The 16359-nt window shown below is 35.3% G+C and overlaps 2 protein-coding genes across 2 annotated transcripts; both read left to right on the top strand.

The window, feature by feature from the left end:
• Window positions 1–7236: 7236 nt before the first annotated feature.
• Window positions 7237–9142, top strand: LOC122279964 (tyrosine decarboxylase-like). The gene has a single exon (XM_043090883.1). It carries the CDS (start codon window positions 7409–7411, stop codon window positions 9050–9052), a length of 1644 nt encoding a protein of 547 aa, XP_042946817.1. The 5' UTR covers window positions 7237–7408; the 3' UTR covers window positions 9053–9142.
• A 1413-nt stretch (window positions 9143–10555) lies between these two features.
• On the top strand, window positions 10556–14450 carry LOC122280124 (pentatricopeptide repeat-containing protein At4g21065). Its single transcript, XM_043091104.1, has 2 exons — window positions 10556–12630; window positions 13822–14450. Exon 1 carries the CDS (start codon window positions 10752–10754, stop codon window positions 12600–12602), a length of 1851 nt encoding a protein of 616 aa, XP_042947038.1. The 5' UTR covers window positions 10556–10751; the 3' UTR covers window positions 12603–12630; window positions 13822–14450.
• Window positions 14451–16359: the final 1909 nt, after the last annotated feature.

The raw sequence follows: 16359 nt of genomic DNA, 5'->3' as shown, positions 1-16359 counted from the left end.
CTTTATCAAAATGATTAAATGATATTTATACATTATATAATTATATGTAATATTACTTTTATTTTCCTTTGCCCGCTATCTGCATAGATATAATGATTAACTTGAAGGGGATTAAAAAAAGAAAGAAAATAAACAAACAAAGGAGTAAGGGACATGTCTCAATATCAAATATGATTGTCAACCTGCAAGTAAAAGGTGAACGGCCACTAGGTGTATGTGGCCACTCCGATGTTTAAGTCAGTAGAAAATAATATATAATGGCTCAAATATATGATCAAAAGTGATTTCAAAGTTACTTGATACATATATATATATATATATATATAGGTGTAAGGACGAATGGAATCAACACTACGAGTTGATTACCTTCCTAGCTAAGTAGACATGAAGTTTATCCTTAAATGGAATACCATGTTTGCCATGCTATTGCTTATCTATCCTACTAATCAAAAGAGTATTGGGTCTTGATGGGCCTTTATTCTGTGGCCTGGCCGGTCTCTACTATTATTACCCGTAATTGGGTTAGCTCAGAATTAGACCCTCCAAAGGGATATATAATACTAACATAAAGCATCAGTACTTTAATACTATAAACAAGATAGGAAATAACATCTACCAACTACTGAAGCGCTAGTGGAATGTGATGAGACGAATGATCAGTAGGTGGATGTTGATGCCTAACAAATCACAGGTCCATTACATTCACGAGACTAATAGTTTACACATGAGCAAAGGCATAAAGTTTCAACCTAGGTATAAATTTATAATGCTTTTACTACACATGATAACAATTGTGGATATATATTTTGTCACGACAAGTATAGAAAGGAAATCAGATCGGTTTCGAGGTAACCTTCACTTTACTTTAGCAGGTATAAAGTAAAGTGTAGCTTTTATAATAGACTTTTCTTTATTTGTTCAGAAAAGTAAATGGTAAAGTTTAAGGCACAGAGAGGAGAGACAGTAGGAAGGCAACAAGAGGATGGAGAGAGAGAGAGAGAGAGAGGGAAAAACACATCTTTTTAATATGTTAGAAAAAACATTGAGATCTCGTTTGATTATACAGTTTAAATTAGATAAGATGAGATATTTTGTTAAAAGTTAAATAAAATATTATTATAATATAATTTTTTTAATATTAATTTTGTTTTGAAATTTAAAAAAGTTGAATTGTTTATTATATCTTATATAAAAATTTAAAAAAATTATAATGATTATATGAGATGAGATAAGATAATTTGATTTTATGTAACCAAATTAGTCCTAAATTACTTTTTTATTATTTTTTATTACCCATAGGCTATCAAACAGAAAAGCCTTTGATTGAAGAGATATTTTTATCAGAGTTTTGCTATGTACAATCATTTTTACATATTTTTTATGCATTCCATTAATTTGATTGTCTAAAATAATTATTTTATATTAAAAAAATGACATAATCAATCACATGAATGATGTGCATAAAGAGTAAACAAAAGTGATTAAATATAGAATTTTTATTTTACTCAACTTAAACATGTGCATGTATCTATCTTTCTCTTATCTCAATAGAACAATGTACCCACCTCATTTACTTTGGACGATGCATGATAAATGCCTTGATCTGTTTGCAAATAAAATAAATGCATGATCTAAGTTTATATATATATATATATATATAATCATTTAACTTTGAAACAATTATTGATGAATGGAAACCAACCTGGAGCACATATCGTATTTTATATTAAATTTCTACTTTTCGTGTTATGAAATATTGATTGTTTTTTTTATATATATAAAATACTGTTCTCCTTTTACTTTACTTTTACATACAACATTATTTCTTCTCCACTCATAAAAGATGTTGCAACCAACATGAGACCACCTCGAAAAGGATTGTAATAATCCAAGGCTACACATTAGCCTATATATCAGACCTTTTATACAAACTATTGTTTTATATATACCTGCACATTTCTATCACTTTTGTTCAGCTTAGAATAATTTAATTTAAAAAAAATTGAAATCCAGCCTTCCCTATAATTTCTCCTAATTTTTAACTAAAAATCACATTTCTTTTAATTTTCTCATAAATTTTATTTATCTTTAAAAAATCACATATATCTCATTCCTTATAATTTCTCTTTATCTGTTAAAATAATTTTTCTTTATTCATTCTTTATTATTTTTTTCTCTCATCTCTATTTACAATCTTAACTATTTTTTTTTTTTTGTCTTCTTTCCCTGTTGAGCATTTCCAGTTTCTACATAAATCTTAAACACGAAGCTTATTTTTTTATTCCGATATGCGAATAGTTTTCAAATTAATACAAATAATAAATATTTATCTTTTCCAACTGTTTTTTATTTGTAATGGAGAAATATAAAATTGAAAACTGAAAAATATATTTATATTATCTTATCAATTCTACATACAAGTATTAGTATTGCCTATTCAAACTAGCTTCAAAACACAAATATTTTTTGTGAACAATAAAAGCGAGTTATAATTACAATTACTGAAATGTCGATATAGTAAACCCAAAAGTTTGGTATATGTCACCATAATCAGAATTTTTCATAATAAATTGTCAAAACAAATAACCATGACGTCAAAATTCAAATAATCAAACTAGTTTTCTCCAATTTTTGCTTCCGCCTCTCTAAAGTAATTTCTAGTTGATGTCTACTAGTTTGGATGTCCATTGAGGCTTGTATCTTATGAAGTTCGGTTTTTAATCGGTTAATTGTCTTTTACCCATATGTTGATATTTTTGGTTTATACCAACAGAAAAACCCGCAAGCCTATCCAGCATGCACAATTGACAAGTATTGAAATCAGTAAGCACACCAGTACAATTACATCTATTGGAAATAAGACCACCAACAAAGCATGCAAAATTACTTCATAATTTTGGCAACTGAAAAATTGGTACGCCCCATTATTCTTAGTATGAGCAGTTCGTCAACATGCTTTAATACCACAATAACATACTCAATATTCATTGTGACGATAATTTGCTGAGCATGAGTTATTGGTAGTGCTACTACTTGACCCAAGCATTGGGTGGTGTATCTTTTGTTTTGTTTCAAGTTTATAGACAAACAGTGAGCATTTTCATTCAAATTTGTCTACTTATTTTGCTAGCCGGCTTAGGAACCGAATTGTGACATACATAAAATTTGGCACCCTCCCTTAAATGGCTGTCATAACTAGTTGCCACTACTTACTGACCATCCAAGTTAACATGCAATGGAGGTGTGTGTAGAATTTCCTATATCCCTATGAGGCTTTGTCATCATCACAATGAGGAGGTTAGATAAGGAAAATCCAACAACAACTGGTAAAGAGGATGTGCTGTAAATGAATGAGAGCATTCACATATGCTTCCATAAAGAATGTTTGTTCCATGGGGCTCAAAATGATTTTTATTTATTTACAGCATGCGTAATATAGGAGCTTAATCTTGAATGCCAGCAAAACCATAAACCTCGGTTACCTTTTGTAAAAACTATTACAAAATAGTTGGTGGCCATCTAGGTTTGGATTCTCCCGCCATATCAATGGATCCCCATGGCTAAACAGTTGTGAATTAACTCCATTCACCACATCCTTACACTAGACATGCAGCCCCACTCAATACGCCTAAATTAACACCAAAAGCTATAGAGGATGAAGGTAGAACTAAATCACAGTAAGCAAAATCATAGCATCAACGTGGCTAACAAGAAAGACCAAACTGAGCAACAGTTACACAAAGTAGAAGAGCAAAATTAGAGCATGCAAAATCAGAAATAGGCATGCAACATGACAGCCCCAAATGGCAAGTATTTCAAGTGGAAAACTGAGCAGCAAATTGACGAAGGTTTAGAGCAAACTCACAACAAGCAAAAGCAAAACAATATGGCAAGTATACTTTGTAAAAATAAAAGCATGAAAAATAATTCCCAACAAAGATAATGAATGCATTAAAGTGACTATCAAATTAAAGACTAAACTGAGTAGCAGATTCACAAAAGTTTAGAATAAACTCACAGCCTACAAAAATAGAACAATATGGCAAGTATACTTTGTGAAAATGAAAACAAGAAAATAATTCTCAACAAATATAATGAATGCATCAAAGTGGCTAACAAATTAAAGATCGAATTGAGTAGCAGATTCACTAGGAGTTAGAGCAAAGCACAACCTGCAAAATTATTCAAATTAGGGATGCAAAATCACAGACCTGAATGGCAGCAGATATAGGGATGCAAAATCACATACCCAAATGGCTGCAAATCACATACCCAAATGGCAACAAATCACAAACCAAAATGGCAGCCAATCACAGAACCAAATGGTAGCAAATCACAAACCCAAATGGCAGCAAATCACAGACCCAAATGGCAATAAATCACATATCCAAATGGCTTCAAATCACAGACTCAAATAGCTGCAAATCATAGACCCAAATGACAGCAAATTACAGATCCAAATGGCGGCATGCAAATCACAAACTTAAATGGCTGCAAATCACAGACTCAAATGGTAACAAATCACAGACCCAAAGAATGGACATCATAGAGAAAATGGCAGCAAATATATTCACCCAAAGTACAGATCCAAATGGTAGTAGAAATTTAGAACAAACTCACAATTTAGGCAAAATCAACATCTTCAATAAGGATGCAAAATCATAGACCAGTGAGCGACCAATTTTCCCAAATCAGAAACCCTAAATATATTGTGAGAGACTAATTTTTCCGAAATTAGAGCCCCAATATTGCATAAGAGAGAGGTTGGTGCTACAAGTTCGAGTAGCAGAACACCCAAATAGGTAAAATCAAACCTAAATCACAAGCCATTTCGAAGGTGTAAAATCAGACCCAACAACATTGAAAGCACAACTCAACATCAATAAATCACAAAGAGAAAATCGCAAATCAAGCAATGCATTGATGGATGTTAACAATGAAGCATGCAAGGTGTATGCTAGGAATCTCGACTATTGGCACAGTGCATCATATATGTGTGTGTGTGTGTGTGAGAGAGAGAGAGAGAGAGAGAGAGAGAGAGAAGATTTGACCCCGTGTGTGTGTGGCTCTTACTAGAGACGATGACAAAAGGGCTACTGGATGGGAAGGCGAACAATAGTTGAGGTGATGAAGGTTCGAACCAAGGGCGTTGGCGCATGACGAAATTGGAGAGGAAAGGATTGGAAATGTATAGTAGTTCCCCATATATGAGAAACCACTGTAGCATTCCCGATAGCAAATGGGGAATATGATGGAGTGTGTATTTGAGGTTTTCCCCAAATACAAACCTATAATTGAAGGAAAAGCCTCCTTTAGGTAATCAGATGGGAATGCTATAAATAGGTTGTATGTACTATGAACCCATGACCTCCCTTCTCCCATGAAATCTTAAGTAAAGAATGGAAAAAAAAAAAAAAAAAAAAAAAACGTTTTTCATAAAGGGAAAATGAACCATTTTCTTGAAGACAGTTTAGAAACAACAGTTCCAGAAAAAGCATAAATCTACTTTTTCGTAGGGGTGTCGACTCCAAGCTTTTGAAACTCGTTCCGGTGACTGTTTTAGTTGAGGCATTAGAATAGAATATTTTGATACTAGTACGTTTTGGTGTACCGTTATGGGATAGACATTAAATAAATAAATTATATATATTTATGTATATATATATATAGAAACTACATTCCAAAATAATATTTTAAAAATATACATAGTGAGAAACTCATAAATTAAAAACACAAAACTAAATGAAAGGAATTGAATAAAGTGTAGAGTTTGTTAACCAGAACACAAAGCTGCCATTGCTTCCCAATCCAACATCAGAATATAATGTTATGGAAAATGATAATATGATTATCAAATATGCCCACTAAATATGTTCACTCATATATTTTTATTTTTTATTTTTTTTCTTAATGATTATAAAAGTGATTATTAGTGAATTTATGTTTTTTTTTATCAGTTTTTTTTAATGATTAGGGATGTTTAAAAAATTCTTAAAGAAAAAGAAAAAAAACCTTATTTATATTAGTATGCACATTTGATGGACATGCATATTTAATAGACATGACATACTGTTATATAAAATAAAATGTCAAAAACTTAGGAAAAAAAATGCACAAATGTTAAGGAGAACAAATAAAAAGCAAGAGGCATGGTTGTATTGCTTTTAGGCTAATAGGCTTTTAGCCTTTTGGGGGGTTTGGGGAGATTTCGCCGGCTAATCAGGTAATGTGGGGGAGAAAATGGGGGTAGTTGGGCCGTACAAATATCATTTTGTCCCTATTTTTTACTTGATTTACAAAGAGGCCATTGATTTTAACTTTATTAATCTTTTTCTATTAATTTGGTACTGAAATCATCATTCCAGCTGGAATACCAAAATCTAGTAGGACTGGTTGGGCATTACATACAGAACAGTGATCCAGTGATCCAACCTGACGTGATCCGTTTATATAAATGGGTTGAACAAATTTGAAATTAATCCATTTAATCATATTAAATTTAGTATAATTTTATATAAATATTAAAATTTCTCTATAAAATAATAGAAAACTAACTACAAATTTAAAATTACAATCTAAATAATAAAAATATCAAAATTAAAATTTTAACAATTTTACTTTTAAGTATAAGGATATAATTGTAACTTTAATTTTCTTAACGGATTGTAACAGGTCAAAGTGAGTTGATCCGTTAAGCAATTGTGCCTTGATGGATCAACTCCTTTTTATCCAAATCCGTTAAAACTAAATTCAAACCTACTATTATTAAACCCATAATTAGTAGATGATCTCTCGTGATTAGGTTATGCATTCTTCCATTTGTCATAATCCGATCTCTCTCTCTCTCTCTCACACACACACTGCACACACGCACACGCGACATATATAGGCTAGCTATAGCAAGTGCAGTTAAATATGATATATACCGGCAGTATCTTCTATCAAAAAAAAAATACCGGCAGTATCTCTTTCTAAATACCACCTTCTAGGAGGTAGGCTCGGCTCAAGTGTTTTTGAATTGACGATAACGAACGGTAGGTGTCTTAATAATTTGAAGGGCCGAAAAATAGATGAAGAAGAAGAAGAAGAAGGAGAAGGGAAGATTAACGCCGACCAATATTTCATTTGCTCGACAAATCATTTTATGTTATCATGGGATCACATGCAGATGATTCCCAATTCAAGCATATCTTTCACGTGGAAGAATGTAAAATGGACAGGCCGTTTCCTATCGAACTTTATATAAACTCTTCATGCGTCCACCTTCTACTGTAAGTCTGTATCAGTAACTAGCCAAGACTTCCATTAAGCTTGTTTTGTGTTTTTTTGTCCTGCCACTTTCTCCTTACACAGTTTGAGACCTACGAAGCCGAAAACCAGACTTCTTTCTTCCCTCTACCTACCAAAGATGAATGCCCTCAATTTCAACCATGGCCTCATGAAACACTCTTCTTTCTGTAACACAAATAATCCACTAGACCCTGAGGAGTTCAGGCGTCAAGGCCACATGATCATAGACTTCCTAGCTGATTATTACTTGAATATCGAGAAATATCCTGTTCTGAGCCAAGTCGAACCAGGTTATCTCCGAAAACGCTTGCCAGAATCTACCCCATATAATCCTGAATCCATTGAAACCATTCTCAAAGACGTGCAAGACCATATACTTCCTGGTGTAACTCATTGGCAAAGCCCTAGCTATTTTGCTTACTTCCCATCCAGCGGAAGCATAGCGGGGTTTCTTGGCGAGATGCTTTCCACTGGATTCAATGTGGTTGGCTTCAACTGGATTTCGTCACCAGCTGCGACTGAGCTAGAGTCAATAGTCATGGATTGGCTCGGAGAGATGCTTCAGCTGCCCAAGTCTTTCCTTTTCTCGGGCAATGGTGGGGGTGTGCTACAAGGGACTACTTGTGAGGCCATTTTGTGCACACTCGTCGCTGCTAGGGATCAAATGTTGCTCCGCATTGGGAGTCAGAATGTGGGAAAGTTGGTGGTCTATGGATCTGACCAAACACATTGTTCACTTCAAAAGGCGGCACGGATAGCTGGAATCAACCCAAGTAATTTCAGAGCCATCAAAACCAGCAAGCGTGCGTCATTTTCGTTGTCTCCGGACTCCCTACGATCAGCCATTTGCAAAGATATTGATGCAGGCCTAATCCCCTTATTCTTGTGTGCCACTGTGGGGACAACTTCGACAACTGCAATTGATCCACTAGGGTCGTTAAGCGATGTTGCCAAGGATTATGGCTTGTGGCTTCATGTCGACGCTGCTTATGCTGGAAGCGTCTGCATTTGTCCTGAGTTCCGACATGTCATTGATGGTGTTGAGGGTGCAAACTCTTTTAGCCTCAATGCACATAAATGGTTCCTAACCACTTTAGATTGCTGCTGCCTTTGGGTCAAGGACCCGAGGGCCTTGATAAAATCACTCTCAACAAATCCTGAGTACTTGAAGAATAAGGCAACCGATTCAAGGCAAGTGGTGGACTACAAAGACTGGCAGCTTACCCTAAGCCGAAGATTCCGATCTTTGAAATTATGGTTCGTGCTTCGAAGCTATGGCGTGGCTAAGCTTAGGGACTTTCTGAGAAGTCATGTTAACATGGCCAAGCTTTTTGAAGGGTTTGTCACTTCGGACAAGAGGTTTGAAATTGTTGTCCCTAGAAGCTTTGCTGTGGTTTGCTTTAGGGTTCTGTCCCCAGGAATGGGTAAGGGCGCATCAAACGCAAATGGTACTACTACAAATGGTCATACAAATGGTTATACAAATGGCGTAAACGGCCACGTAAACGGTCATGCAAATGGAAAGGGTGATGATCATGATCATAACTACATGAAAGAAGCAAGTACAAATGAGCTTAACCGGAAGTTATTGGAGTCCATTAACAAGTCAGGTCTTGTTTTTATGACTCATTCCATTGTTGGCGGTGTGTACGTGATAAGGTTTGCAGTTGGAGCAACTCTAGTGGAAGAAAAACACGTTATCACGGCTTGGAAAGTGGTGCAGGAGCACGCAAATGCCATACTTATAAGCGAAAACAACTGAAAAGTATGTTTTTGTTGCATGAAATAATCTATATATTATTTTCCATTTTCTGTATTGGTGTTCTTAATTAAGTACCCTTGGGTCTTAATTGGTAAATAATTAACACCACTTCAGATCGTATTGATTTGTACGTACTTGGCCATTTTAAATGGGTGAAATTTGTTGTTGATTTGAATGTCGCTTTCAAATGACTATTTATAATAAGAATGGATTCATAATTTCGATAAGAAATTGTCAATTTTCATAGCAGTTTCTCGTACAACACAAACAACTCCGCATAGTTAAGGTTGTAAATGAATAACTAGTGCGTCAGAAAATTATCTTGTACGTAGCAAAACGGGGGACATTATTCAGTTATGATGCTGAAGCAAACCGTGGGGGGAAAATCATGAGAAATAGAAAACTTGTGGCAAGACGTGCATGATCATGTCTATGTATGGCGACAGAGATCATGGTGCTGCCGGATTTTAGAGTTGGGGCGAGAAAATCAGTAAAAAGGGCCAAAATACCACAGATAAGGGAGGTCGGCCATGCTGGGAGGGAGGAGCTGGAGATTCAAATCTTGATGGAGGGTAGAAAATCAGTAAAAAAGATCGAGTTTGACACATATTCAAATAAAATTTAAACAAGCCTTGTTTGGTTAAATATATGAGATGAGACGAGATAAAAGGTTAAAGTTGAATAAGATATATATTACTAGAATATAATTTTTTAATATTATTTTATTTTAAAATTTTTAATTTTTAATTTTTTGTTATATTTTGCATTAAAGTTAGAAAAAATTATAATAATTATATAAAATGAGATGAGATAATTTGATTTATAATAATAATCTCTTACTCGCTCGAATTCAACTCGTTGACAAGTTGCATTCCTACCTTTTCTAACTTTCCAAATCAACTTCTTGTGCTCAATCTTGTCTATATGCCTCTATTCTACTTTTGTCTTTTTAGGTGGGATTTGGAAATTAAGATGAGATGGGATAATTTTAGATGAAAATTGAAATAAAATAAAATATTGTTATAATGTTATTTTTTAATATTATTCTTGTTTGAGATTTGAAAAAATTTAATTGTTTATTATATTTTATAACAAAATTTATGAAAATTGTAATGATGAGATAAGATAAAATAAAATAGGTTGGAATGGTTTTATACTGGGTTTAGATATTGAGAAGTATTGAGATATATTGTGAATATTAGTAAAAAAGTAGGTGAAAAGTAAAAATAGAATATTGAATAATAGTAAAAAATAATAAATAGTAATATAAAGTAGGTGAAAAGAAATAATAAAGTAATAAATAGTAATGGAGTATGTTGAGAAATGTCGAGAGTATTTCAACACCCAAACACATGTCCAGCTTGGGCTGGGTTTATCTGACTTGGGACTTTTTCCATAACCAAGGGCTTCTTGGGCTTCAATTTGATCTGATGAGCCCAATGGGCTTGTTGAAGTTTGCTCCAGCTCGATATCGAAGGTCATAATTTTTACCCACGAATTCAATCGGCGCGAGAGCCGGAGCAGCCGTTCTCATTTATACCATCTCGTTTGAATCCAGTCGTCCTGTGTAAACCCTTAAAATTGTCAAATTCTGGTTTCTCAATTACTATCTTCAAGTAGGTAAAATGGCTAACCGAAGTCTATAACTAAGAGGACCAGAAACTTGAAAAGCCCTCATTTTTCGTGCAAACATAATCTGATGCATTCAAGGCATGCTGCATTGGTCCGCTTGCATTCGATAGAACCAACCTTACCTCACAACCCAAGCAACAACTTCTCAAAGCCGATACCAACTTGCCCAGGAAATCCTGTGCCACACCTTCTCAAGAAATGTATTAATCTCTTGCAGTTATGTGCCTCCTCCATAATCAGACTCAAGCAAATCCATGCCTTCTCGATCAGACATGGCGTCTCACTATCCAACCCAGACATGGGCAAGCACCTCATCTTCACCATTGTGTCCCTCTCATCTCCCATGTCTTATGCCCAGCATATATTTTCGAAACTCCAGGGTCCCAACATCTTCACACGGAATACCATGATTAAAGGCTATGCTGAGAGTGCGAACCCAAGGCCAGCCGTTGAATTGTACTATCAAATGCATATGTCCTCCATAGAACCTGACACACACACATACCCTTTTCTTCTGAAGGCTGTAGCTAAGTTGACTGCTGTTAGAGAGGGAGAAAAGATACATTCCATTGCTATAAGAAATGGGTTTGAGTCATTGGTTTTTGTTCAAAACTCATTGGTTCATATGTACGCTGCTTGTGGGCATGCCGAGTGTGCACACAGGATGTTTGAGTTAACGCCTGAAAAAGATCTTGTGGCTTGGAATTCTGTCATTAATGGGTATGCTCTTAATGGGATGCCCAATGAGGCCCTGACCCTTTTCCGGGAAATGGGTTTGGAGGGTGTTCAGCCAGATGGATTCACTATGGTAAGTTTATTGTCTGCTTGTGCTGAGCTTGGAGCATTGGCATTGGGGAGGAGGGCCCACGTGTATATGTTTAAAGTTGGTTTGAGTGTCAACTTGCATGCTAATAATTCCCTCTTGGACCTCTATGCAAAGTGTGGGAGTATTAGAGATGCGCAAAAAATATTTGATGAGATGAAGGAGAGGAATGTGGTTTCTTGGACTTCTTTGATAGTTGGGTTGGCTGTTAATGGGTTTGGTAAGGAAGCACTTGAGCTTTTCAAGGATTTAGAAAAAGAGGGGTTTGTGCCAACGGCAGTAACTTTTGTTGGGGTCCTATATGCTTGTAGTCATTGCGGAATGGTGGATGAGGGGTTTAATTATTTTGAGAGGATGAAAAAGGAATATGGCCTTGTGCCTAGGATGGAACACTATGGCTGCATGGTTGATTTGTTGGGTAGGTCAGGCAAGGTGAAAGAAGCATATGAATATATTCAAAACATGCCATTGCAGCCCAATGCCGTTATTTGGAGGACCTTGTTGGGAGCATGCACGATTCATGGACTTTTGTCTCTTGGGGAGGTTGCAAGAGCCCGGCTTCTAGAATTAGAGCCTGGGCATAGTGGGGATTATGTACTCCTCTCAAATCTTTATGCAGCAGAGCGTCATTGGTCAGATGTGCAAAAGTTAAGGAGGACAATGCTTACAGAAGGGGTGAGGAAAACTCCTGGATATAGCCTTGTTGAGTTAGGAAATAAGGTTTATGAATTTACTATTGGTGATAGATCTCAACCTCAAAGTGAGGATATATATGCAATGCTAGCTGAGATCACAAAGTTGTTGAAATTGGAAGGTTATGTGCCTCACACAGCAAATGTGCTTGCAGACATAGAGGAGGAGGAAAAGGAAAATGCTTTGTTGTATCATAGTGAGAAAATTGCAATTGCTTTTATGCTTATCAATACAACACCGGGGACCCCAATTAGAGTTGTAAAGAATTTGAGAGCGTGTGCAGATTGCCATTTGGCTATCAAACTCATATCCAAGGTTTTCAAGCGAGAGATTGCTGTGAGGGACCGTAGTCGGTTTCACCATTTCAGAAATGGTGACTGTTCTTGTCAGGATTATTGGTAACTATTGGTCAATTCATGTGAAAGATCAGGTGAAGCTGGTACTGGAGATATGAATATAAATTGCAAAACTTTCCTCCTTGTTATTGCCACACCAATGTTTGCAGGATGCATGCCAACATTGGACCAAGTTGGATGATAGTCGATGCTTCCTTGCATGCATGCTGGTGCTCAAACATGCAAAGGAAGCTTTCAAAGTTCTGAGAGTTAACTGATTTTATACCCAAATATATTTCCCCGGTTTTTATTGAAATAGTTTTTGTCAAAATTTGAAGTAGAAATACAGAATGCATACAATGAGGCATCGGCTATAATACTGGAATGCTTAAACACCTTATTCCCAACAAAACGTAATGCTTTTTTAATACCAGTGAACTCTTCCTCTCTTTTCTTTTTCCAGCTTAGAAACGAACCACAATGTCCACAAAATCTTTTTCTGGAATGTAAGAACGGAAATTGTTTGAAGACAACTCAACAGTAGTGTCTTCCAATTAGCCTCATAGTTGATGTTCTCTTAGCCTTTCTGCTAATATAAGTGTTATGCATGGTTGGGATGCTGTTTGGGATCTGTTGTACTTGATGTTGATGCTGTCCAGCATGACTCTGTGTTGCTTTGTTCTAAATTCATTCATCTTTAATTTGCAGCATTAATTTGGAGTTCTAATGATCTGCTTCGTTTGTGTATGGTAACTGGCTAGTCTGGCTGAGTTCTTTGATGCAACTCTGTTCAGTTTTCTGAGATTCCAACTTGGTGTGTCAACCTGTTATTAAAAAAATGGCATTTTGACGATTTTCATGAGTAACTTTTTCACCAACCTGTTTTCTCTGTTTCAAGGGATAACTCCATTACTTTGATGATCTTTTTCTCGACTTTTGTAATCAGCCTTGAGAGGACCATTCAAAGATGTACCACATGGTACATAATCTTTTCAGTGATCCTTTTTCATTCCCATAATTAAACAGATCTATTGATCATTGGTGCAAAAACTAGTAGTACGTAGTCTATCAAAGTCTTTATCAGAGTTGCACCTTTTCCATTTCTTAGAAAGAGAAGCTCGGACTTTTCTCTAGAAAAAAAACTTATTCTTCCGTTCAGTTTCGCCAGAGAGGAAGGTATGAGTCGAAACTCACACCTTCCTCTCTATCTCGCTTTCTTCTTTTGTTTCCTATTCGCTACCTATATATGAATATGCTTATATGATAGTCTTTTATTGTCGGTTCAGATTTTATCAGATATGCTGCTTTCCAGCCACGAAAAGTCGACACGCGCTCCACCATGATGTTTCCCTGCTGCCGATTTGTTGGGACGACGCAGAGCTACGCCCAAAATGCCATCGCGTGGACCTCACGCTCGGCTTGTTTTCGCGTATGGTCTTCACGCTCCACTGCTCTTCGATAGCTCTGCTGGCTACACACGCCGCACTGGCAGATTCCCCTCCCTCCGTTCATTTTGATTCGCCTAACCTCATCTCCATCCCATCGGCACGTGGCCCTCGTGCGCTACTCCAGAGGCGTGGGTTGACTGTCCCGCCACCCTAGATCTACTCTTCCGATGACGACCTCTCTAAATTTTTGCTTTTTCTAATTGGTGATTTTGTTGAAGAGACTAAGGATCTCTCCATAAAATTTTTCAAGACAATAGATTGCAGTGCACCTGTTGTCATTGCCTCCAGCAGTGGCTTACTTTCAAAATGTCTTTTAAGACGGTACCCTTGTAATAGGGCTTAGGTTGTGACCAAGAAATTGGTCTCAAAATCTTTTTTTTTTTCTTTTTTCTTTTTTTTTTCCACCACTTTTGCACTGTGGTTATTGTATTGGGGTATTTATTGGAAAACCTTACCCCCTAACATGTATCATCTTTTATTTTAATGAAATTTGATTACTTAGAAAAAAAAAAAAAAGGTCTTTATATCAGGCTATATACTTCAGAGATACAAGCTACTTTAACTTCTTTTGTAAAGTGTTAGTGATCCTGGAAGGTCCAACACGACTATTAGGAGTGTCGATATGTTACACGATCCGTTAATTCAACACAAACACAACGCGATAATAACAGGTTAGGGTTTAGTCTTAACGGGTTTAAGTCAAAATGGGTTAACCCGTTAAGACACGATTACTTAACGAGTTGATAATGGATTAACCCGTTTTGAACCGTTATGACACGTTAAGAAAGTTAAAGTTACAATTATACCTTTATACCTAAAAGTAAAATTGTTCGAATTTCAATTTTGATATTTTTATTTTTTCGATTATAATTTTAGACTTGTAGTTAGTTTTATAATTTTTTATAGATATTATGATTTTAACATTTATATAAATTTAAGTTAAATTTAATCAGATCAAATGGGTTAATTTAGAGTCTATTCAACCTATTTACATAAACAGTTTAGAATGAGTCGTATTGTGTCATGTTAACGTATTTCATAATATTTACTAGTGGGTTAAAACAGGTTAACACGACACGACCCGTTATGTTAATAGATCGTATTAGGATTTGAAATTTTAACACGATAAGTTTAACGGGTCGGGTTAAGGTTGACCTATATAGTATAATATACATATTTTAACACGATACAAATACGATCCGTTAACACGATTTGACACTCTTAATGACTACTTTGAACTACTTCGAATGGTAGAAAAGACAAGATTAATTAATCTCTATGGAAGCTGGCAAGAGGTAGAAGACTTGTCAATGGACTTGGTGGGATTGGCATCTTTGCATCTTTCTTCTTGGGCATAATGCATCTTCTGTTGAACACATTCACTTGACCCGATTCAACAATGCTCCATCTCTTTGAATGCTACTCTACGTAAGAAAATAATAATAATTTATCAAATCAGCTAAAAAAATGAAAAATAATCTTTACAGCATTAACCAAAAAAATAAAAAACAAAACAAAAGTGAAAATCCAAAAAATAGAAAAAATCAGATCGAGTAATCGGACAATGATAATTGGTTCGGAAATGCCAGCTTCAATGGTGAAGGAGGTCGGAACAGGAACAGGTTTCGGACTGGATTGGATAAGCAATTCTATATTAAATCATAAATTATTTTTATTATAAAATAAATTTAATTAATCACATAAAATTGTCTAAATTTATAAATTTATTTTTATAAAATATATTTGTTATCCACAATTACTCAACTACAGACATGTTTTATGGACTGTTTTCGTGTTCGCATTTGGAGAAAACAGAAACACGACAAAATATCTAAAGTGACAACGTCGGATCAGAAAAAGAAAAGAAAGGAAAAAAGGTTCTGTCATTATTTTTCTCGTGCACCACTCAACAATGTCCTTTACAAAGAAAGGGAAAAAAAAAAAAAAACACTCCGTTACAAAGAAAAATGCTTTGTATTCCGAGGATGGGTCTCAATTTTTTTTTTTTTTACCTAATAATTAAATAAATATTTTTTAATAATATTGTACAAAATTTTAAAAATATTTAAGGAAATTAAAAAAAGGCTAAAAAAAAAAAAAAGAAGAAAAAAATGGCGGTGACTTTTCTTGTAGCAGTGTCATTTTGCAGAACTCAAAACACAAACTATCAGATACCTTTTTCTTTACTTAGCATCGTCGTATGGAATCTTGAACGGCAATGTCATGCTTTTTTCTTTACTCGTGGAAATGATCTTCAGGCTGGTCAACTTTTTCTTTTGCTGAGATGATTCCACATCACTTTGGTACGGGAAGAGGGACACCTCATGTTCTACTTTCTACTTTTTTTTATTTGAGTAGTGGATGTGGCCGAGCACC

The sequence above is a fragment of the Carya illinoinensis genome, chromosome 10 (genome assembly GCF_018687715.1).
Source record: "Carya illinoinensis cultivar Pawnee chromosome 10, C.illinoinensisPawnee_v1, whole genome shotgun sequence".
NCBI lineage: Eukaryota > Viridiplantae > Streptophyta > Magnoliopsida > Fagales > Juglandaceae > Carya > Carya illinoinensis.
The sequence above is the reverse complement of the archived record's forward strand: the minus strand, read 5'-3'. Positions and strand labels throughout refer to the sequence as shown.